The sequence below is a fragment of the Pseudopodoces humilis genome, chromosome 6 (genome assembly GCF_049639895.1).
Source record: "Pseudopodoces humilis isolate 2021_Gansu_Grassland_sample_001 chromosome 6, ASM4963989v1, whole genome shotgun sequence".
Classification (NCBI taxonomy): Eukaryota; Metazoa; Chordata; class Aves; order Passeriformes; family Paridae; genus Pseudopodoces; species Pseudopodoces humilis.
Window position 1 is genome coordinate 58,581,730 of NC_142205.1, and position 25,873 is coordinate 58,607,602.

The 25,873-nt window shown below is 37.3% G+C and overlaps 1 protein-coding gene across 6 annotated transcripts in view; it reads right to left on the bottom strand.

The window, feature by feature from the left end:
- The window catches only part of LRBA (LPS responsive beige-like anchor protein), a 369,063-nt gene that overhangs the window by 32,450 nt on the left and 310,740 nt on the right, over positions 1-25,873 (bottom strand). For 4 of the 6 annotated variants that reach the window (XM_088057132.1, XM_014254786.2, XM_088057133.1 and 1 more), the window contains 4 exons: positions 22,850-23,017; positions 8,766-8,855; positions 5,451-5,643; positions 2,683-2,745 (listed from right to left, as the gene is read on the bottom strand). In XM_088057132.1, the coding sequence (XP_087913258.1) occupies positions 2,683-2,745; positions 5,451-5,643; positions 8,766-8,855; positions 22,850-23,017 (514 nt within the window). The remainder of the gene's footprint in view (positions 1-2,682; positions 2,746-5,450; positions 5,644-8,765; positions 8,856-22,849; positions 23,018-25,873) is intronic. The other 2 variants (XM_014254789.2, XM_088057134.1) reach the window with 1 other exon arrangement.

Genomic DNA, 25,873 nt, shown 5'->3' on the forward strand with positions numbered 1-25,873 from the left:
ATTAATTTTAGGGCTGGGAGAAATAATTTGCCCTATTTTGATCACTTCATGTTTCATTTCCTGAGATACTCTTGCATTGGGAACCCACAGAATAGGCAGGAATCGATTAGTGAACACATTTCTCATATCCTGTCCTTAGATTAATAAGGTGTGTGTATATATATATATATATCTATATATATATATGTACATATGTATATATATATATATACGTATGTATATATATATGTATGTATGTGTATATATATATATACACATATATAGGTCCCATACATAGATATGAAAATCCTACACTGTAGGAAGACTTTCAGTATGCTTTGCTCCTGAGGGAATCTGATTTCTATCCCAGGCAAGTAATTTCTCCTGAGTGCGTCTGTCAAGTGCTTAGAGCACCATTATTTCCATCAAGGCAGTCTTCCAGACATACCTCTGTCCTGATCCTGTGCTCTTCTTTACTCTTTGTTTTTTGACTCCTTTCCATTCTCACAGGCCAGCTATCTCCTAAGCCTTGGGTTTGTTCCATTTACTCTGTATCAAATCCTTCATTTATTTATGCTTTTGCTTTATTTAAAATGTTGATACTGTTTTGTCCATATGGATAGCAAATAATTTAGCAAGGTGTTGCCACTTGCTCTCTGCAGGTAGTACAAATGTGGGCTTTACTGGTCTTGGGGAGACTTAAAGAGTAACAATACCACAATATAAATTCACAGTGAACTGCTCTGTATGACAAAATTGCAGCAAAGGAACCTCAAAAAACATGCAGATCAACTAAATCAGAGAGGATAAGCCCTTCAAAAATCTTCACCTCCAAAAGAGGTCTAGGATCTGTGTCATATCAGACATTGCTGCTTTATGTCTTCCTGTGCACCGGGAAAATGAGGAGGGCAGGAATCTCTCCTTATGACTAAGACAGCAACAAGATTCCTGCTATAACCATAAAAGTGTAATTTTGTGGTCCTCTTAGGTACCATTTCTAGGTAAATGTGTCTAGCCACAATTAAAATCCTCTAATATTACCTACATAATTACTTGCTTGCACCCAATGATGCTACTTAGCAATGACAAAGAAAGCCTTAAACCTTTTAAACTATGTCCAGTGTAATTACAAGGCTGATTTGAGATCTATTGTAGGAAGAGAATATTAAACCATTTTTCAGAATGTGAACACTAACTTTAAAGGTTTTTGTACCAATGTAATCTGGGATTTTTTGCTGTAATATTTATTTACACTTCTAAGATCTACTTGATAGCCGGTTTTAAAGCAGAACACACATTTCCTGCTCCCAACATTTATTGGATAAAATCTGTTTCAGGAAGGAGAGTTACAGCATGTGTCTGCCTCATAATAATTATTGCATTACTCAGATGAGGACTGATTTCAGAAACTTTGGAAAAACACTTTACTTTTATCAGCTCTGTAAAATGGTTTCATATGCCCCTACTTTTCCTGGTTTAATTATCCTAAAGCTTATCCAGCAAAATGGCTAGAGAGGAAGGGTCTATATCTGCAGACAAAAGTATCACACTTCCTACTGGGATGTGCACATTAGTTTTTAAATTAATTCTCACTGGCTGATAGACCTGCCACTCTAACCTATCCAGGCAAGTTCATCTTTGCTCTGAGTTTTGCATGCTCCTGTAACTGGCCACACCATGTCTTTTCCAGTTAAACTAACTTGAAACAGCTGGTTTTTAAACTAAGCTCAAAGTCTAAAAAAATTGAGGGGGGACAGAATGCTTTCTTCTTTGCTCCCATCCTACAGCTAGTTTGTGTTTTGGTGTTAGGTACTTGAGTTTTTCTTTTCTCATCCTGTTTAAGGTTCCATTTGCCATGGTACAGACTCCAGCTATGCACTCCCTAAAGTTGGGCCTATAATGAAAGAACTGACCAAACTCTAAACCTGCTAATTGAAAAATCAGCTCTATATAAACTGATAAACCTCTATAATAAAAAATCATTAATTGCATCTATTACACCGAGTCATTAAATAAAGGAGAGACATTCATCCACCCCTTTTTAATAAAAGAAAAAAACACACAAATTTAACTGGTGAAGCTGATCAAAAGATGCAATACACTTGAAAAATGAACACCAATATCTCAGCACTAAACCAGAGTGGGCAATATATTTCAACTTCGAAACTGCTTTGCAATTACACATTAATCCCCTCAGCCTGAACAGCAGGTCTATGAAGAAAGGATTGATCTCCTTTAATGATGAAACCCTGGCACCATGGTTTTATTTTTCACAACACGGTGCAGTTAAGAACCCCACTGTTATTATGAAAATTTCCTCAGCAAAGGAGCTCCATCACATTACCAGTGCACCGATTCATCATAACGTGCCTCGCTCCTGCTCATCAACAAGTCTGAGTGATGAAAAGATCCAATATTATCCTGACAGTACTTCATGCACATTCTCAATCACACATTATTACAGCATCCATATTAATTTTCACTGACACGCGTCCTAGGCCTGTTCAAATTAGGCAAACCAACGAGGGGGAGTTGATGAAATACCAGCATAGCCACAGCTCATTGCATTCCAATTTGCATGCAAATGGTTTATCAGGAAAATTCCATTCCCAGCAACCAGCAAGTGAAAAACAACCGTAATCTACACTTCAGGGCCACCATACAGAGCTTAATGAATCGCAAAGAGAGAAGGAAGTGACAGACCTATGAGAGGATCGATTTCCACTGGCAGCTGGTAAGGCTGGTCTTGTACAGCACCTTGATGAGCTGGAATTCAGGAAAGAAAATTTTAAAACTTTATATTTTTATTTTAATATATGACGCCACATATTTTATAAATCAAAGCTACACCCTTTTTTTTAACTATTCAAGATTCTTCTGCATCAATTTAATGAAAAACAAAAAAAAAAAATCCAGGTGCTTTTGCAGGCTGCTTATTAAACATTTATTTTAGATTAGGGCTATTCTGAATGTATGCCATCAGCAGCAGCTCTGGTCCTGAGCCATAAGCTCTAGCAGATGCTTTACTGGCAACCTCTCCTGTCGCAACAAAGCAAAATTAAGTGGTAAAGAGGACTGAAAACAAAATGTGACAACCATCTGCTGACTGTAGCAAATACTATTTTCCTCTTTACTTTTTAAAGCACTGCTTTGAACAACTGAAGCACAAAGGACATTTTTTTTAAAAGTCAGTTTATGATGCAGAGAGGGAAATCTCGTAGTCATCTCGGAGTCAGCCTGTATTTAGGGATTCATCCATCACCAAAACCCATTTATTTGCAAGTTTGCATAGAAGTTAATATATTAATTCTGCCAACCCACATTTCATATGGGCACCAGGCATACCAGTAAAATGTTTGTGTACTGAATTGTCCTGCAGGGATAAAAAAAACCTTTTTTTTTCCCACAGCTTCACTACAAAGAAACAAACAAACAAACTGTTCCCCCCCCGCCCAATACCTTCTTGGAAGACAAACAAGAAATAATGGCTAAATACTTACACATATGATTTTTCTATCTACCATCCACAGCTTAATATAAAAATTAGCATCGATACAATGTTTTCTTAAATAGCTGATTCATCAGTAAATTCAAAGTTCTACTGCAATGAAACACCATCATAGAATAAAACATCAAACCTAGGCGATGAAAAAGAGCATCCTGCTGGCTACCAGTGCCATTAGATGTCAGCAAAGCCACCAAATTCATATTCAAAGGCAGGAATGGGCTTTTTAGTTACACATTAGTGACAACTGCTCACTTGGCAACTTAACTTTTTTATCATGATGCTTCATTAACAAAGACAATGCTAAGCCCACAGCAGGGGATATGGAGCAGTAATGATACCTGCCCTCTCATCCTAGGAGATCCCCTTTTGGTATAAAATCAGAAGTCAACAACAGCAAAGGCTCAGGAGTCCACACCAAGGTATCTTAAGCACAGTACTCTATTAATAGCCTGAAACTGATGGGTGTTCTCACAGGAGTGGGGTGAGGTGATCTTTTGTTGGATTTTTATGGTTGGCTTTTGTTTGTCTTGATCTGTGGGTTTTCCTGAATTCTTTGTAATGGCCAGACAACTGTAAAATGCCTCTAAATGAAAAAATAGCTACTCAAAAGCACATCTTAGGGTTCTGCCTTTCAGAGATGAGGGAAAAGCCTGAAAAATCCGAAAGCTTTGCTCAGCTGGAACCAGTTGATTCCTACACTCACCAAACTGGTGGCTTGCTCATGGATCATCAACCAGCAGGATTGTGCTGCAATAAAAATCAACTCCTACCACTTTTGAACATTTTCTTCTTCCCATGACTGTTGTATGTTCACAAAGGCCATTTTTTAAAAGCCTTGACTATTATATGCCCATGGTCACATATCCAAGGTATATGAGGACACTGTCATCCTCCTTTCAAAGAAATCTCAGGAGCCCTGTAAATAGTTCTCACTTGCAACTTGTTATCTTAGACAAGTCTCCCTTCCCCCCTTCCTTCCCACTTTTCTCTTCAAGCATTTCTCAGGCGGGTGAAATAATACATAGATGTTTCTATTTGAGAGGTAATTTGTAAGAATTAGGAAAAAGTGCGGGAGTCATCTGGCTTTTTTCAAAAAGTAATCAAGAACCATGGGTCAAGATTTCTTAGTAGGAATTTCAACCGTGTAAGTGTTTTTCTAGTGTGAGTATCTTCTATTTAAGTTATTTGAGTAGGTCTTTTTCCCCCGTCTCTTAAAAAGCCATTGGCCAAATATACTGCACTGCACCAAAATAAACTTCCTTTGACAGCTTGGGCCTAAGACTGTCATAGTCAATGAAAGGAAGATGGAAGTCTTTAAGATTGGAGAATATTAGAATTAAAAGCAGAATTATACTCTCAAGTACAGCACACTTTTAAAGAAAAATTAATTTTATTAGTTGCTGTGAAAATGGCTATTTTGTTCTCCTTTCATACTGACAATACATAAGCACCTACATAAGTAACATTACAATGTTTAAGATAAGACTTCCCATATATTTTATTTTCTAATTCTCATATGGTGGCTTTAACGGCAGAATATAGAGTTTATAATCAAGAAAAAACTGGCAGAGAAGATTTCAGGCAAGTTCTACATGCTTTAAAACTGCCTTTGACATGATAAAGTTCAGGTTCCCAACAGACAGAAGAACAAATTTAAGAGGAAGAGTGTGCCTTTATCATGCTGAAATAGTGATATTTTGTCTCCCTGCATGGTGCCTGATGGCCTGGAAAGCAATATATCGTTTTTACAAACCTTTGGTGTGCTACACATCTTGCTGCAATAGTTCAGATTATCTTTCCAATGAGAAACTAAGTCCATATGTGAAGAGCCTGCTGTGTTAACGAACTCGATTTGCTTTTTGCACCTTAAACTCACAAGAGTTCCACAGCAAACTGTGACAAGACAAGAGAAGTGCTACTAGATGACAGGGGTTTCTTAGGCTTCTTGCTTTAATGTACTTACCAGGGAGGCTGTGCCACTTGTTCACAGCAAAGAGCCTGTTTGCAGTGACCGTGATCACAGCAGGAGTAGTCAGGCCAGGCTGGGTGTTGGCAGCCACGTGAGTGACCGGGGAGTTGGACGGGAACTTCAGGACCATGATAACATCCTGTTGGGCTTGCTCTGTGAACATCAAGGGGCTCTGCAGGAGGAGATACTGTTGAGTGCACACAACAAGAACCCAAATACATGGGAAAAGAGAACACAGGGAGGAGAAGAGACAGGACAAGAAAAGGAAGATTGAATTAAAACCCACGAGATCCGATAGAAGCTGCAGTAGAAAAGCAAATGCAATAACAGTGGACAGGCTTGTGGAAATAACCATTTTAGGGAGAAAACCCTGCATGTATCCTATTAATCTGAGGGCTTTGTTGAACATAGGGTGTCTGTATACAGACTTTGCTACAGATCACAGCAGATTAAACTAAAAGTTTTCAATCGTCTATCTCTGCCAAAATAATTCTCTTTCATATCTGCAGAGACAGTATGTCAAGTAAAGCAATACCAAACCAGGAGGAAAACACAAAAAAAGGCGAGCAAAAGAAATTCCTGCTCCCAGAGATTGTCTCAAATTGCATTAAATTGGCAGACTGTAATTCTTTACAAGCCAGATGAGAACATGAAAGCACATTAAAATAAACAGATACACACATACACTAGATACATGTTCTGTATATATTTCTGGTGTACAAAAATAAGTTTTATGAATGCAAAGTAGAAGACTTAACTGCAAATGTGTTTAAAAGGACAAGCATAATTAAATGCAGTTGTAAACAATACGAAGTGGACGTGATTACAGACACTATCCTGCATTGTTTCCAGAAATGCTAAGGGGAGCGAAGAAACCCAGACTCTCATTTTTCAACATAATTTTTTAGGTTTCAGGTTTTTTCAGTTTAGTAAGCTGAAAAGTTTAATAACTTTTTAACTAAGTTCTCTAAGAATTCTGCAAACATCAAAACAAAATATTGAGGACCTTAGATCTAGATATGAAGCATGAAGAGAAAAAGCAACACCTAATGGGTTTATGACTGTGTGGTGCATCTGAAAAAAAGAGAACCCCATTGAAATGCAGAGGTACCATCATCCTGGTCACCAGTAGCCACATTACTCAAGTATTTGTAATTTTCTAACCAAATTAGAATACTAATGAAGTGTCCTTGGCTACTCTCCACCTGCAATATTTCATTACATATATGTGTATGTAAGTGCATACATTTAATGTATATTTATACAGAACCAATAAAAAATTAAATAAATTTGCATTTTTATTATCACTCCTTTTTAAAAAGTTATTAAGAGTACTTAGAAAAACATATTGCTCTATGAATTCCTATTTACAGTCTTTGCATAAAGGTGTAAATAAAAGCAACTAATAAGCTACCCAGACACCCTTCTGAGCAAGTGGCTAAAAGCCAATCAATATTATGAGTTAATCCTCCCTGGATGCTCATTCAATTAAAGGTGTCAGTAATGCCTCATCTGATGTGGCCTCAATTAAATCCAGCTATCTGATGGTTGAAAACACAAGGGGATACAGCAACAGCAGCAAAACCAGACAAATAGGCAGCCTTCGTGTGACTGCTAATTACTACACCTGGTGTATATTACGGCTTGTGCACTTAACACAGCACGTGGTAACTTCCAATTCAGCTGTATTCATGCACACATGCACACGAAAACAAAACTCAGTAAATAATGCAACTAGAAATAATTCAAAATTATGAGAGCAGAAATATCCTTACTGTATTTCAGCTCCAGGAATACTTTTGAAACCACTTAATATAGTGCTACTATGAAAATATATATTAATATCCAAAAAACCAGCAAGTGAAGAACTAAGGGCTTTTTTTCTGGGTGTACCCCAGACCAAAAAAACACAGGAGTTGGAAACAGCTAGCTTCTTAGATTTTAACTTCTTCTATTACATGCTAAATCTTCAGTAACTCAGCATCATGAAAAACACTATGCTAAAACCACACAAACTGCTTCCTGGTATCAAATTTATTTATATAACAATGCTTCTGACTAACACACCAATAATCAGCTTCTTGAGTTGCTCCTCTTCCTGAAACAAATCCCTTTAAATTAGAGCAAGTTCTCAGTGATGGCACCATGGCAGACAGACACACATATGGCAAGTGGCTGCACAAGGGGAGTGCCTGGGCTCCCCAACATCCCTGTTAGCTGGGCTCTCCTGAAACACACACACAAGTCCCTGCAGCATCTGCTGGCCTGGGACCTGGGCATGGAGCACAGGCAGCTGAGCAGCTCTCAGGTACAACATGTGAAGCATTTAAGAAAGGCCAGTAGCTCAGTTTATCAAGGAAGTTTACACTTCAGACACTCCTGCATCACAAGGTTTGCAAGCTGCTTTGGAAATATTTGACGTTTCTGTGTAATCTTTTAAAACCTTCTGTACTTCAGATATGTTTTAAAAATAATAACTTTAGTCTGCTTGAGTAGGACATATTTTCTTCTTGCATGTCCTCTAAGACATGTCTTTTTTCTTTTACATTGCAGTGTAAAATGTCCATTCTAAAAATAATGGAATGCAACCTTTTGAAAACCTTGGGAATTAGCAGACCATTTGCTCCACTTGTCAGAATATCACTTAACATCCTTAGTTCTGGACCTATGACAACACAAATGATATTTTAAAACCAAGGACTGCACATAACATGATATGAAAAGCAATCAGTAATAAAATAATAGTTTGTATAATAAAATTATATTAGACACAAGTAGAGGTAAAAGGGGAAGCATGTTAATGCTCACTGCCTGGATTTTATCACCCTAGCTTTACTGCAAAACACATTTAGTCACATTCTTTGCTATGTAAGTTTCAGCTCATGAATTCCTAGTAATCCTGGTTTTAGGGGAAAGCTTATGCCTAGGGGAAAAGACAAGGAAGTTCCACCTCCTAAATCCATGCTTCTTGAGGAATCTGCCAAAGATTAACAAAATTGTCTCCATGATGACTGGCTCTCACCTGTACAGGTATGGTATTAACAAAATCAACTGATGAAGTGTTCTTAGATTACACTGACAAAAAAAAGCACCTACACTAGAAATCAATGCAATCTTTTCAGCAATAAATAAAAAAAAATAGTTAATCACTGCATACAACTTCTACCAAATTGTAACTCATCTGCTGGTTTTAATAACATAATTCCACAACCACATGAAAGCAAAGTGAAAGTGTCCAGTTCTGCAAAGGGAAGATGGCAAAGGAAGTGAGCACAATGGCAGGTCACAAGGAGTTAACATGGCACTTACCACCTGCATGGCAGAACTTCTTGGAGGATGTGGTTCTATGAGCAGTTGGGAAGGGGTCTGTCCAAAACTGCGTATTTGAGCTTCCACAGCCTGGAAAAGGCACAGGCAGGTTTGCATGTTAAGAGGTGCTAATTACAGGCAATAGAACCATAACTGTCACCTGAAAATGTCATTCCACACTTCTGGCTTGTTTCATGTTGAAAATCAACCCCGTGTGTTCACTGTGGAGCTAAGTGCTTGGCACTGGTACTAAGAATGAGGTAATCATTTTAGTACTGTGGATGCTATTTCCATGAGAAACTCTGCAAAACCTCATCCTGCTCAACGATATTAAACAGAAACAAGCTATTATAATCAGAAACCCTCTTTATTGGCTCAATTTTTCCTTTCTAACACTGGCTTATCCTGTTTGTATCATAACTCAAAAACAAAAGTTAACTTCTAAAAAGTTTCTGTAGGTATTAAGTGTTGTATGTTAAACTCCATTGCTTCATTTCACAGCAGTAACTACAAGGAAAGCAAAACTGAGCTTTTATTCTTACTTCCAGATTTATTCAAGAAGAGCAAACAATGTTAGGATGCATGAAACTACCAACAGTTCTATAGGAGAACATGAAGGCATAATACAAGGGGTTTTTAAAAGTTTCTCTGTATCTTCAGCAACACGCTTTGGTACTTTCTTCATAGGAAATACATGAAAATATTATGTTTGGTGATTTCTTAAAAATAATTATGGTGAAACCTGTGAACTTATACACCTTACATAGGCAAGTCCAGCTAGTTTTCCATGCTGCCACCTCTTGGCCCACTGGTTTAAAGATAACATCAAGCAGCCAAAATTCAACAAGTTACTTCTTTTCAGGTTGGGCCCCTGAACCATTCACAGAAACAGACCCAAACTACAGAAAATTACAAATCATTCAGCTTAGTTTATATCTCTTTCATTGTAAGCTAAACTAATCACCTTGCTTTTGCAGTGAGCTAGTAGGCTGCACATGGGCTGATGCCTCAGGTATTTTCCCCTAATTCTTCTTTTTCACAGTTCAACATTCTTCAATGCTCCTTACACTTGCATTCCCTGTTCTATTTTAGCCACTCCTTATAATTTTGAGACAATGGAATAACACTTATGCTAACCTTATTCTTACAAACAACTGTTTTTATATAACTATTAGACCATTATTAGGGTGTTCTCCTGTTACAGAAATAACAAAGTCAAAACTAGAATGCACCTGAGACCTTAAAATAATTATCCTCTTGATAGTAAATATGTCATCCAAAACACTTGACCTTATTATATTTGACAGGGCTTTTGAAACATCTGAACTCACCAAAGCAGGAGTTGAAATTAGTTTGTGAACAGATTCTAACACTCTTGCCCACTCTGGGAAGCTCCATAATCTTCAAAGAACTGGTGAATAAGTACGTTATCAAAAAGCTGGCTGAAATGTGACATACACACAGTGTGATGCAGTGAGCATTTTTTGAGAAACAGCAGTATCAGACTCATGAAACACTAAAGCTCAGTAAGACCACGTGAGTCTCCTTCCTGCTGATGAAACATGCTACATTAAAATTCAAATCTGGGCACAGAAGCACTGAGGTCTCCTAAGACATGAGGCATTAGCAAAGGAACTGGTCAGCAGCCCTACCCTCTCCACAAAATGCTATTTGTTTCAAAACACACAGATTTTAAAAAGATGTGCCTAAACTTACTTGCAGATTAAGCAGCATATTTTTACTAGCAAATGGGAATTCTGCCTGCATTGAGGGTAGAAGCAAAGGAACACAGAATAAAATATTCTTCAAACACAACTCCCATTAATTTCTTTTAGAACTAATGAGTTTTAGATTTCTTAATTTCCTTGTATTTTGACTTATGATCAATACAAAACTTTCATTCTCAAATGCTCATGTTCAGCATTTAAATAGAGTCAGATTTTTTATCTCAACCTTGAAATCTGGTATGTCTTAATTCCCAATGCTACCTCTGGAAACTATACACTCTTACATAGTGCCAATAGTGAGGGAAAATGAAACACAAGATATCATGCATTGATGCACAGTATTTCAAATACGTTCATCATTACAAGAGCCCAAACAGATGTAGAACAAGTATAAAATACTCTACTCAACCCAACTCAATCAAGAGGCACTGTTTCCACAAAGCATCTGTCAGACCTGGTGAAGCTGCTGACCAATGAGACAATGATTTTGCTAAACCCTGACCCAGAGGATCACAATTTCTCCATTTGCAGTCTTAACAGAAAATTTCTACATCACTGTTTATTATCTTGCTTGAATTCATTCCTTTAGACTCATTAGGTTCTAGCTTAGCTAGCTGTTCTAAAAAATATGAGAGCCTGCAGTTCTAGGACTGCTAGAGCCCCCAGCACAATCTTTCCCTTTTAGATAACAGAACTGGGAAAAATCTGTATTCATATCATGCCATACCATAGGTAAAAAGGTTTTATAAACCATCAGATCTATACACAGAACATAAAAGCACAGATACTGGTATGTGTACATTGTCTTTACTGTTGTGTTCAGAAATCCAAAAGAAATTTGAAGAGCTGCTGGGTAAAGGGAACAACATTTGGACAAATATGTCTAGACATAGTGACTAGACTTCAGAAAAAAATCTTCTGCATTCCTTCTGGTTACCAAAAAAAAAAGTAAAGGTTTCTTTTTTTAGCTTCCACATTTTGTAATAATGACCAAGAGAGTGTACTAGCAAACCCAAATGGTTCCTTCCTTTTCCCAGATTGTATTCAAAGTCAATCCAGATGTCAACTTCACATTCAAGGTCTCAGTCAGAAAGATCACATACAGAAGGATACAAGATGACCTCCCTCTGTCACCAGAAATGTGATGGTGGAGCAGGAATCAATCCCTATTCTCTCAATTTATGTAACAGAAAGAGCCACCAGATGCCACTCAGACTTTTGTTCAACCTGTCAAAGAAAATCAGGTAGGACCAGGGAGTCTTTTTCTCAGAGATATAATTAGTATCTCCTTTGAAGAAAAGAACCTACCACTCACCTGAGAAAATACAGTAAAATGCCCATTAGTCAGAAAGTCATTATCCACTTCCCTTCTAGTGAATTCTAGCCTAGCCCGTAACTGAGCTTTCTCGAAAAGAAGTATTACCAGCATCAGTCAGTATTACAAAGAGACAGCTCCTCCAGCAGTAGAGGAAGGGCACATGTTCTCACACTGCTGGGGTCCTCTGGAGCACACAGTCATTTAGATGACTGTAGGTAGAAATGTTTGGGAAATATGCACAACCGGTTTCACATCTATTAAGAGAACCATAAAACTGGTAAGGCAAAACCTTTGTTCAAAAGATATTTTTAGCTTGACAAATTCTTACCACTGAAAGCAAGATGTGTGCCACAAAGTAAAACATAGTATCATTCCACATTTTATTTCACTGTTCTCAAATACCTCAATAAAACTGGCTTTTTCCTGTTAATCATCTACAAACCCAAAATTTTGGTAAGGCCAGAATCATTCCAGATGCTACAAGAAGTAATAAAATGAAACAAGGTAAGTAACCCTTTACAGTAATTCACACAGTATGCATCTCTAACATATATAACATTATATTTCAAATGTTAATTAATTTAAAAGCATGAAAGCCGTAAGCAAATTTTGTAAGTTAATATTTGTCTGATTTTACCTATTCCTAAAAAGCCTCCTAGGTCATCTCCTCTTCTCTTGGGATGTGGGAAGGGGAAAAGGGGAATAGGGAAGAAAATTAAAAGAAGGAAAGTAAAGGACTTGAAAACTTGGCTTAGCTACAATGTAGTTCCTGGCCACTGTTTAGTATGGCTATTTTCAGTCTCTGAACTTACCCTCTCATCTAACTGTGAAGAAAGTTAATTCAACAGTATGCAGTACCCACCAAATACGGCTGTAAATTTTTTGGGAAGGAGGGTGATGGGGAGGTTGAACATATGGATGCAGTTAAGGTAAAAACAGATGTTTGTTACTTTTCTTTGCAGCAACACTCAGAAACTAAGTCAAAATTGCTTTTTTTCATGTTTATGTCTGAAAGAACTATAAAATTAAATATGAGGGAGGGTGGGTGGAGGGGGAACTGCAGTGAGTGTCACAGAGAAAGAATGAAACGGTCTCCAGTTTTGAACTCAAATCCTCAAATGAAGGCCCATAACTGTTTAAAAGCAATACATACACTGTTTAACTCCAGATTTAAAGACCTTTAAAGGGACTAGCTCAAAGTTGCTTTCATCATGCCTCCTTAGACACAAAACACCAAACTATCTGAGGAGTCCAGGGGCCCAGCACACCCATGTTAAAATGCATGCCTTGGTCTGAGGATACAAGAAGCTACAATCTCCCCATTTGCTACAAAGAGGCTGCTCTCAGTTCCTCTATTGATCTGCACCAAAGTATTCTCAGTTACTTCCCAAATCTCTATGATTTAGTTGCCAAACATTTGAAACCCCAGGTGAAATAAAAACATGCATTTTAATACATATTCTTTCAGCACACGTCAGGGACAGAAAACATTTTGGGTTCATCCTCCCTCTTTCCACCTAGTGTTTATGTCCAGAAAATTATAGCCCTTGCAAAAGTAATTACTTTGGCTCTCTGCCGCTCCTACCTCACTTTTCAATATTCAAAAAGGTTTACACACATGTTCCTCCGTGATTTCTATTGGCTTGGGTGATATGCAATTATGATTACTTGCCTTTGCCTTCCTTCCACCCAGATGTTGCTTTAGAGCATCAGAGAACACAGACTGTTTGACAGGTTTCCCCTCAGACAGGGAAGTTGAATGGCTCAGTGGCCAACCAAGAAGCTCCTTTCCCCACAGGACAGTGATTAAAATCAAGCTCTAGTAACAAGTGATCAGAAAACCCCCTCTGACCAGAGAGAGACACTTACACCCCTACAGGAATATTATTACTTAAATTCCTCTACGACGGCAGGAACACAGATAACACTAGCCAGAGAGCAAGCACAATTCATAACAATAGATAAAATTGCTGAAAAGAAGCAGAAGATTACGAAGAGAAGCTCTTTGTAGTTCCATCTCCCTTGTTCCCTAACAATCCCCATTAGATAAAGATTGAGAAAAATGGACAAAATGCTTTTCTGACACAGGCAATGTATATGCTGGCTGGCTGTACACCTGCCCTGGGGATATTGCACTACACTTGACCCAAGGAAAAAATACAGCACTCAAATGTTAGTATCATAAATTCACACACTCCTATTTGCTATTTTAAAAATAAAATGAGCAGTCTAGTTTCTTCATGTCAAACCAGAAAATTATTTTTCTTGTTCTGACTTGACAAATCAAACATTTTATACTGAACCACTTCCATATTTTGTTTTCTCACTGCACCATTCACTTGACATACCGATTTAAGAAAACTGTCCGAGTTAGCTTTGAAATCTTAACAAATAGCAGGGAAGAGAATGGAGCAGACAAAAGGCTAAGGAAAAGACACTACAAAACCAAGAGTTACCTATTGTTCTCTAGTTATCATTACACCTGACTGCAAAATGTTTGTGATGCACCCTCTGCTAACCGAGCGGAATGCAGAAGGCCCTGTTGCTGCCTACTAATGCAGGTACAGCTCCAAGCTCAGCACTTCAGAGTTACGGCTCCAGAGCTGAAGTGTGGGCAGAAACACTGTCAGCAGCCCACAGAGGAGAGCCTTATGAGAGCACACAAGCAACTTGGGATGGAGCAAAAAGCGTACAACCTTTGCCTGCTGCTGTGTGCTAGCGAGGTCTATAACAAAACTGTGAGCCTCGTTACACAAAAAACCAGCAGATACACAGAGAAATTAAAGTCATCAAATAGAAACTAAGCGTTTTTTTCTTTCTTCTTTGTACCTTCCTTGCAAGAAATATATCTGCTGCATAGTATATTTCTTTTCTTCTTACCACCCACCAGTTTCACCTCCTTCTGCCTGCTGAAAATACCAGAGTTGTCTGGAGATTGGTTACTGGTCTAACCACTTGTTTATAAAATCCAAACTACTACAGATATATGGAGGGGAGGAGGTCACTCTAAGCAGGATTACATTTTTTTCCTCAAGCTGTTTGAAAGTCAATATATGAATAATACATTATTCTGTTCACATCAGAAGACTGGAAAAAGGAGAATAGTATAGGATGCCTTCCACCACATCTTCACAAATAAAAATACTAACCCTTCTCTTAAACTTCATTAAGGAATTTTCTATGAGAAAAAAAGAAAAAAACAAAGTCTTTTTGTCCAGACAAATCAGTGTGACAGTTACATGGCACTCATTAAAGTAAAAGAGGAAGTAATCACAGTTTGTGAGAATACAAATAGAAACCCCTCAGGGCCGTGCAAGTTGCTCCAATCTGAATATATACATTCCAGGCATATTAAACAGAGGCACAGCCCAGCCTGGCTGCAATCTCTAGCTCACGCAGCTATCCGTCTACTGCAGCGTAATCCCAGCTGCCAATCTGAAAGAAACCAGTTAGTCAGAGCAGACACAACCAACAGAAACAAATGTCACTCAATAATGTTCAGAGGCACTGGGTTCATGGATAATTTCAAACAGTATCTCTGTCTGGAGCACTGATGTGCTCATTCAAAACACCTAAATCTTTGGCTACTGGAAAGGAGCAGATAAAAAACACTAGAACTACAAAAACAGGTCTGGTAGTACTTCAAAGAGACTGACAAAATAAAAAGGGAAAAGAGTCCAAAAAGAGAGTTAAGATCAATTTAAGGACCTGCAAATAAAACTGGATTCAGTACAAGAAAAAGCCTAAGAAGCTCTGGGATTAGTTTTTTAAAATACAACAGTTTCTGTTTCATTTGAGCACCACAACCAAAATTGCTTCTCATCTCTCTTTTCTGTAGCAGCTGAAGATTTCAAGAGAGCAACTCACAGCTTTCATTTAAAATCAATAATTATCACAAAGAAAGTAGTGGCACTGCAATGCACAATACCCTCAAATTTCAATTTCTGGCATTATTCATTTGCTCCTTTAAATAGCTAAACAACCACAAATTTTCTTATATAAAACCTTTTCTTCTGGAATAAAGCAGTCAATTCCAGTCTGTTAACATTCCACAGAATTTCCTAAACACTGATGTAATCTCTATTTATTAAATAAAAAAAAGCTTAATTAAAATAAAACATTTCAATCTGAAGGAGGTTAATACACAGATGTAAAAGTCAAAAATATAGTGGTCTTTAAACTGAGTTCTGTGATCACCTTTCAGAATTTGTAAAAATTGTGAAAAATAAACAACCTAAAATAACCTTTTGTTAAGCTATGAAATACATTTATTTAAACTGTCAAAACTACTACCTGCAAGACCAAACTTGCAGTTTCAAACTATGGGTGCAACACCATCTCAGAGTTTTCTACTGCAACAAATGAACTAATTGTTATTATTTAATAGAACGTAGCATTTAACTGAGACTTGACTTTCAGATACTGCTCGAGGAAAACACCTCTGGCATGAGCACAAGCTTTCTCACTCAAGCAGCAGCTATTTATTAAGTATAACTAATAACTAAAATAACAAATTTTGGTAAGTAAACACCACACACATCTATGGCTACAGTGGGAACACTGATGCCTGGGTTAGACACCCTGTGCTGCAATGAGCACACAGAATGAAAACATTCCAAACAAAAATGTTTAGTTTCCCAGTTACTGTGAAAGTCAATACAGATACCATTTGGACAGCATAAAGAGGCTGCAAATAATCAAAGCATGTTGATGACACAAAAAAGTCCTGTTCACTTCCACACTGCTTTCAAGACTAAATGATTTGGTGTATAACTGTAACTATTATATACGAGTATATCTCATCCTTTCCACATATACAAGAGGAAAAAGTAAAAACAGAAAAATTTATATCAATTATATTTATATAAATTTATATTTATATATTTAAAAATAGAAACCATTTACATCAAGAGGAGTTATTTTTGAAGTATCATGAACAGCACTTTTACCCATACCCTATTTACCTTTCTAACTACTCTTTGTTATTTAATGCTGGCCAACAAATATGTCATCTAATACTGAGCAGCCAGGCACAAATGAAAATGTAAGGAGTCCAGGGGATCTCAAGATCTCTCTAGCTCTGATAGATCCACAAGACAGGTCAAGCAAGAAGAGGTGAGGGAACTGACTGCACTGAAAATTTCTATCCCTTGAATTCAATAAAAGGCTGAGGGAAAAAACACTCAGAGCTGAAGAACTAATTCACATGAGTTACCTTCTTCCAAAGAACTTTACTACTTCCAGACAGTTTTTTGAATCCTTATACATGAAGCATCTCTGTCCTAACTTAATTAACTCTAAAATATCTCTCCTTTTCCTGCTGGATAGAGAAGCAGAAGCAGCAGGTAAAATTGCAATCTACCCTGTAATGAAGAATAAAAGAGAACAACAAGGTCAAATATTTTTCTGAATGAGAACACAGCTGAATACTTTTCATGTCCGTTTGTAAGCATTGTGGTAAATATGTAAGTTAAGACAAAGGGCAATAAATCCCCATTCATCACATCAGACTCCAGGCTGAATGGAATCAAAGGAGTGCCACACCTCCCAGATATCACCGTAAGCACTTGCTTGTGCTTATTTTGCTCATTTACTCCAACATCACAAGCAGGTCACAGTGTGAGCAGAGATGTGAGAACTAATAGGTAACTGATATAAACTGGTGTCAGGAGCAGCGCTCCTGTTATTTAATGCTCCTTTCACCAGAAAGAAATACTGAATTATTTTGTGGGAGAGTCCTGATACCCAGACAAGCTGATTTCATTGAGCAGTGGTACCTGCCCCCACAGGAGGCCCTGCCTCTGTTAAACACTCCTGCTGTGGGTACCACCCAAGGAAAAGACCAAGGCATGAGCTTGGATGCATTGTCAAATCTACATCTCCTTAGCCATTAAATCACTTCCTTTAGATTCAGCCTTCTTAATTCCAGTTCCATATAAGGGTATTTTAATACAGATTTGCAATTAAAATGAGACCAATGTTAAACATTTATTTGGCTTTTCCCACTGTTCCTGTGCTGTACAACCCCAAACATGCCATCTGTGCAGCACACTTCCAGCCAGAGATAATTCAAAGATAGTTTCTATGGTACTTTGAATGTTCCTGCATGAATTTGTTACTTACCGAATACAACACATGGAAATTTACTGCCCTGTGACAGTTATTTTATAACCATTTTATCCTACATTTTAAAACTCATCACAGCTACAACAAAGACTGTTGCCCAACCTGCTAAATCCAGACTGATCGTTTTCCCAACTATTTAGTAAATGTTAACTGTGTTATAAATACAAATTGTGTTTATACTCTGTGAAAGATTCACTGTTGTCAGGGTCCTCCAGCTGAGTTAGAGCTGAAATATGCTATTAACTCCCACCATGACCAGAGCTAAAGGAGAGGCCAAAATGCTTTCTCTGGGATATCAGATCTGCTGCTGCTGTCATGAAGCTGGGGTCATGTAAACTAAGCATCCTTGTAACTTCTTTTGGGCATAGAAGTCTTTCAAACTGTAAATACTTAAGAATAAGTCTTATTTTATTTTTATCTATCTCATAAGAGATAGACATAAGATGTATAAAACTGCCCAAAGATATTAATCTTGAACAACATTTAAAAGCTATTATCCACAAAATAATTTATCCCATATGCCTTAAAATTGAAAATAAAAGAATTATCCTTTATATATATATATATATATATATATATATAATCAGAAGTGGCACATTCAAATCACAAGTGAAATGCTACGTCGAAGCTGATTCTTCATAATTTTTGAAACTCCTCAGTTCATATGGAAATGAAATACCATCAATAGAAAGAAAAGTGCCAAAAGAATGGAGAAAGCTTGCTTCCTAATGTTAAACAGACCACCTTCATGTAACAAAAAGACACTTTCTCTTCAGCAGAAGAAGGAGTACAAAACAATAGAACCATCTAAGGCTAAAAGCAAATCACTTGATGCTAATAATTTAATGGAGCTTATTTTTATGTTTTTAGAGCTATTATTGTTAATTTAAAAATTATTAGTCTCCCTTAACTGCTGACTTCAAAGATCATATCAGATGGCTTTGTTTTGTTTTGATTTTTTTAAAAGTGGCTTTTTGATAAGCATGGTAAAAAATTCAGAGTGCTTCCTGAAGGGTAGGGAAGTACAAATTCTATATACAAATACAATTTGAACTTCCTGTACAAATCAAGGATGCATTCTCCAAATAATATTCTATCTTCCTGCTACTAACTTTCTGTTCTTTGCCTTTATCCAGTGTTTACACTTACTACATAGAGATATCAGTGGAGAAATGAACTTTTAAGTAGTAACTTTTAAGTAACTGAGGGCAGCCCTCATTCACAATCATCTTTTGTTATGCTAAGCCAGAGACAAGAGGAATTTCTATTCTTCTGACCAACACTGATGAAATACCCACCAATCAGTCCTAGATACAAATTATTTTGTATGGATTGTGCTTCAGCTCCTAATCAGTTACTTGCCTGAATGACTTAGATCTAATTCTACTTTTCCCCCCCCACTCCATTCTTGGACAGCCATGGCAAAAAGAAAGCAGAATTTTTGATAAGAGAGTGCTGTGAATTCTCTCCAGAACAGCTGGATGACATTTGTCTGTGCTAAATGACTCCTTGCCCCTTCCATCCAGGCAAAAAAAAAGAGCCCTTCCACAGCAGATCTTGTGACTGGGAGTTCCACAGATCAAAACAAGTCAACATAAGGCAGTGACACAGCAGAGCTCTGCTGGCAAATGCAGCATTTTCCACCAGAAAGATATTTACTGCTTGCCCAGGGAACAGCAACTTCCCTCTGCAGCTGTCACCTCCTTCAGCAAGTCACACAAGGAGCAGAGTCAATGGCAGTGCTACCAAAATGTTTGGCAGGGAGGAAGAGGAGGAAGGAGTGGTGTCTGCAGGATAAGCAGTGCACCAATATGACAGCAGGGATACTGGATCTCTTGCCTTACTTCTCCAGGCTGCAGTTCCCTTCCCCCACTGGCTGTGACTCAAACCCTCTTCTCTCGATCTACTCCCCTCCCCCTGAGATTTGCCTTTGAATTATGCAAGCTTTGCACTCCCCAGGGTTTATCTGCCAAAAGGTAGCATGTGACCCATGGTTTGCATTTTAGTTTAAAATTTTCTATTATGGCAGTCAGATCCTTTCAAAATACTTTACTTCCTTTATTCCCATAGGCAGAAAGAATGTCAGGAAAAAATTGTTCACAGTGGTATATGAGGATGTAAAAGTTCTACGTTTTCAGTTAGAAAAAAAAAAGAATGCTGGAATATGGTTTTAATCAAGTAGTTTTCCTTCCTAGACGAGTACTTCCTTCTTGTAATATATATAACCTGACTGCATATAAAAATAAAGGTGCCAGTTGGAGCCATTTAGGAGACCTAAGGAAATTCTGCATTAACCTACACCCCTCCACTCCTCAGTGCCTTCCACCATTGTTCTGTGTGTGGCCTCTTTGATGAGTTAGGTCACCAATACCCACGCATATATCTGTGGAGATACCTCGGAAACACATGCATCATAGGCCTCTCATTGCTGATGTGGTCCAGGCTCAGCACTATCTGGGTGGGGAAATGGCCACAGTATAAGCACTTGCTATTATTTCCATATGACACCTAAAAACCTCAGTAACTTGCAGCTCTCAGAATATACAGGAGTTTCTCTTTGGTTTAGGTTTGCAAATAAAAACACTTTTTGTGCTACAACTGTAGCAGGCAGTATCTAATAAAAAGACACTAAGTCTGAGGTGCCATGTCTGCCTAAAAATACTCTTAATTGTCCACATCAGAAATTCATTTGGGCTCTGACCAGGAATTTGGTGGAGAAAAGAGGAGATATTTTCTGGCAAGCTGACTGAAGGAGAAAAAATGAATGCTGATTGAAGCTGCTTGGCAGCACAGAATGTTAGCAGAGGTCCTCAGGGAGAAGGATCAGCAAGCAGAAAGAAGGTGAGGCCGTCAAAGTTGCATGATAAATTAATTTAGCACATAGATATAGAATGATTATGCACATAGAAATAAACGTAGTTTTTTCATTACTTTCATCTCTACACCTATGTAAAACCAGAGTAAGTCACCAGTGATGATGAGAGTAATTAAATTTCTCGAATATCAGTATTGCATCAGAGTTGATCACATATGTCATTTAAAATTACATACATGCATTTAGATAATAACAAATATGCTTTACAAAATACATGTAAATGGCAAGGCATACCTAACTAAACAGGAGGGCTTTCACTGTTTTAGTGGCATGCTTAAAAATCCTAAATTAAAATATTCCATTAGGCCAATCCTTCAAGCAACTCAGAACAAAAGTGTTATAAGACACCATTCATTCTGCTGCCTGCATTCATCAGCTTGTATTTTTGACACCATGAGTAGTGTTTCGAAATTCTGTTGCTGCTACGCTACTCCACTGTTTAGAACTCAACAACACTGCAATTCTCCCTCTCCTGTTTTCATTTTTAGTCACTTCTGACAGCACAGAACAACTCAAAAATAAGAAACATTATAGCAAAGTACAATAAAAAAAATGTGACAAATTCATAATATTTGGTAACAAAGTGAATTCCTCTCTGAGATGATCCACGCTTCCAAACATTTGTAACTTCACTGCTCCTAATTTTTTTTCAAGTAAAACAAATCACAATAAATGTGATAGAAGAACTTTTCAAGAAAAAATAAACCTACACAAAAATTGTGTGTGGAGACTGTTACTTTCACTAGTGTTACTTCAATTATTAGTTTCATAAATAAAGGTTCAATGATGGTTCATTTAATAACAAAATTTAAAACAAATTCCACACAATAACCAGCCAACATTTCAGCTCACACTTTAACCAAACACTTCAAAAGTCTAATAAATACTCTTAAAAGGTAAGGATAATTCCTTGCCAATGCCGAGTGAGCAAACACTATCAGTGAACTGGAAACATGTCTCAGTGAACATCTACTAAATGACTCTTGGTTCAAAAACTTTTCCAAATCCAGATGATGACATTTTATCTTGTAAGTCATGTGTCTCAGTATCCCTTTTCTTAGCTTGATTAAGGGTATTTAAGTGCAGCACATGTATTCTTGGTTTAAACAGACTAAGATGCAGTTTGCATACTGATTGTAAGCCATGTAACGACAACACTGAGCCATCACTGATATTAAGCCAGTGCTTGTGTCCCCTCTAACTAAAACAGTTGATAACATTCATATTGCTTTGTATTCATGGACTCAGAATAACAAAGTACTGTTTACATTTATTCTATAATTAATGTACTTGCAGATAAACTTGCTACCAATATACTGTCTGAAGAGAGGATATAAAATCATTCAAAAATCTGTTCTCCTCACCCCACTCTGCCCTGCCCTTTTTTAAATAGCTGCTTAGGTGGAGGAGGAGGAACCTTTAAACCCACAATATTCTGTGAGATACTTTGGCAAATAGATTTACTGAATGATTCTGAATCTGAGTAAAGTTACTGATCTTTCCAATGCTGAAATATTTACTTTTGCATCTGAAAAATACAGGCCAAATTATCTTAACTTGATAGCAAACCAAATTAAAATATCAGAGGCTACATAACCCTGATGGTTGATGCTTGCTACATATGCGAGACTGCACTTAAAGAGAACTGCTAAAAGTGCAAGAGTAAATTCAGAAGCACAAGCCAAATCAAGGTTGCTCATGCCACTAAGATCCAGTATAAAGGAACAGTATCAAGGAAAAATGACTGAACTCAGCAGCTGAAGTAATCCTCGAACATTTCTTTTTATATTGGCATCCAGCTTGGGCTGAAATCCAGGTGCACAAAGTTTAAGAACAACTTGCATCCTTGATCTATTAATTCTGCATGCTGTGACAACTGGTTCAGGCACCTTGCATTTGACTGGCCCGTGGCCAAGCCACAAGAAAACACAAAGAAATTAAACGTTCACCAGAAGTCTTGAATAATGTGAAGCCTTTACAGTTTCAACTCCGCAGTGGTTAACGAAGACTTTTCTGTATTTCTAAAGTACAAACTTACCTCTCTCAGTACAGAATCCGTTATTGAACTTAAATTAACAGCTCCTTCGTAAGTCAAATAGTAGAATACATTCAGGGACCTAACAGCCTCTGGTCCTTGTTGTTTGTAGCCAAAAATAAGATCAATCCACTGGTGAAGCTGGCAGGAAACAAACTCACTTTCTAATGCCTGTGAAAACAAAACACACAAAAAACACAAACTTGAGTTTGCCAGATAGTTATCCTTTGGTAGTAGCAGGAGCATTTTTGTTTTATAGCATGCAAAATTATCTTAACAAGTCTAAATACAGAACTGATAAGAGTATTTTAGATATTCTATAGAAAAAAAAAGGTAGGCCTTGTGATAAATGCCAGAGTCTCATGCCCTATTTCCCACTGACTGGGAGACTTCTCTTTTTAAACTGTAATAGTGGAAATATGAAAAAAAAATAAAAAACATAAAAAAAAAAAAGCAGCAAGTGGAAAGCATTTGTGCATTTACACACAGCCAAGCTATGTTTCTATGCACTCCCAAGATGAAATTGCGTTTTCCTGTGTGATCTGCATGCTGAATAACAACAGCAGGATTATCTGATTCTGACAGCCAGAGAGAAGATTGATAGAATTTGGGAAACAGGACTAACTAACCAGGCATTTTAGGGTAAAAAAAATTTAAAAGGCTGGAAATATCAAACTGCCACCACTGTCATGCGGTTCTTGTATACAAACTTATACAGAAACCATACAGAAGTACTATGCTGAATGATTCAGCTATTTTTCTGAAGATGTTATCCAGTTACAACCCAATCCCTAAGACAGAAGCATCCACAAAACACTACACTAAAAGGTAACCTAAAAATCATTGTCATCTAAAGAGTTAATTCATGTAGATTAAATCACGATCAGGATTTGTTTTTTTCTGTTTTATACAGAGGATTCAATGTATTTCTGATTTGAATTACCAAATGAAAAAACAAACAAATATTCTCTTCATCTACCAAAATGAATGACATTTTCTTTGCAAAGGAAATTCCTAATTTTGAGCAGAGGAAGTTGAAATTAATCTGAAAACCAAGGAAATCACTCTGCAATTTGCACACAAAAATGATGGGTTTGTTTCATTAACCGATGCCTGAAAACAACATTTAAATTGACACATAAAACCAGCAATTGTCTTAATTTGTGCAGTGCACTCCACACAAAAGCCCTAAATATGTTCAAATTAGAGCAAGCTGCTTGATTGTCACTGCAGTCTCATGTCATATTAATGCATGACAAACATTAAACCATACACTTAAATGGCAATTTATATCATTTAAATGTTTACTGCCACACCAGATCATCACTCATTTAAATGTGACTTTCTGACAGCTAATTTCAGTTAATTTTCCTCGATTCACTTAATTAGAACTTTCAATCAAGAAAAGACCTGTACATATCTTAGACATCATATCATTCTTTTTTTATTATTACTTTTATTAGGATACTGAATTGCTGAAAGCATTCTTTAAAATGAATCACCACACAGTACAGTATCTGTTTGGATGATCACACAGCAATACCTTACAACATATAAGCTTAGACAGGACGTTTTTTTTCTTCTTAATTTAAAAAACACCCAATATTTAGACAAAGACACACAATTAAAACTATAAAAAAACACAAGCAGGCCAATTAAAAATTAATGATTTCAAAATTGTTTAATAAGATAAAACCAGTCAGGAGTCTCATGAGTGTCCATAATACTGCAATGTGCAGCCATAAAATTCTACAGGGCTCAGCAAATGACAATGCTAAGAATTTATTTTCATGCTATCTCACTTTAAAAAAAAATACCCTGGAACATACTTACTGTTATCATTATAACTATTTAATGCCAAGAAAATGAGAATGTTAGGAACTTGAGAATTTTTTATAGATACAAACATAAATATTCAGCATGTGTTGAAATTGTTCATGTTCTCCTTTTCTATAAAAGCTAGATTTTTTAATGAGTCATATTACCCTTACAAAGCATTTGGACCTGAAGAACTAAAGGAATATCAGCGCAAGCTCTTTAGATTAATACCTGTATAAATGTGGTGGCTTTTTTTTTTTTCCCTTTAGAAAGCAAAACTAAAACACTCTGCCTTCTCAGGGAATGGTTGGGAGCCACCCTGATCTTACTTCTCTTTTTCAAATTTGAAGTTATTTTACTTTTGAAAATTGTACAGACTTTAAATCAGATTTTTTTTTTCTTTATTAAGCCATTTAAAAATCTTCTTAGCTGACAAATCCCAAGTGAAAGGGATAACTGAAAACCAGCTACAGTCAGCATCAGGACCTCAAAGGACAGACCAAACAAATTCAAAGGCCAAGTAAGCTTGCCTGGTATTTCAGGTTCACAGTTAAGCTCTTGGTTAGAGGAAAGTGCTTATGCTATGACATAGTCAATGGGGGAACAATAACTAACAGCTTGTATAATGACTAAAGAACAGACTTCCAAGGAAAACAAGACCATGTGCCGGATAAGGGTGATGCACTTGGCAGCCACACTGGTATATTTAAATATGGGTCCTCCTTAAAAAAGCATCTGAGAAATAAAGATGCTCCAATTTGCAGACCTATTTGGTTAGAAAAAAGAAGCGGGTTTGCCTTGTTTGTTGTTTTTAAGCATTGCTGTTAGCACTTACCTCTTGCAAACCTAAACCAAGCCTATTGATGGTTCAGCATTTAGATTACTTCAGCCTCACATTCATTTAGGACAGGCAGTGCTTGTTAAGGCTCAAGTTAAACCCAGCACACAGCCATGGGATATGAACATCCTTCCATGCTGCTCCTGGAGCAAACCAAGGAACTGCCAGCTCCCTCAGGGCAGAGTGAGCACATTGCTCACCCTGTCCTCTGAGGGAAACGTGTACAGCAAGGAAACCCCCGAAAATGCCCATCATACACAGCAATATCCAATCTCATTGAGTTACTGTAAAACAAATCAGCGACTAATGTTCAATTGTTAATGGATCAAACAAGCCCATGGAAAGGCAGCCACATGAAGCCACACACGGAT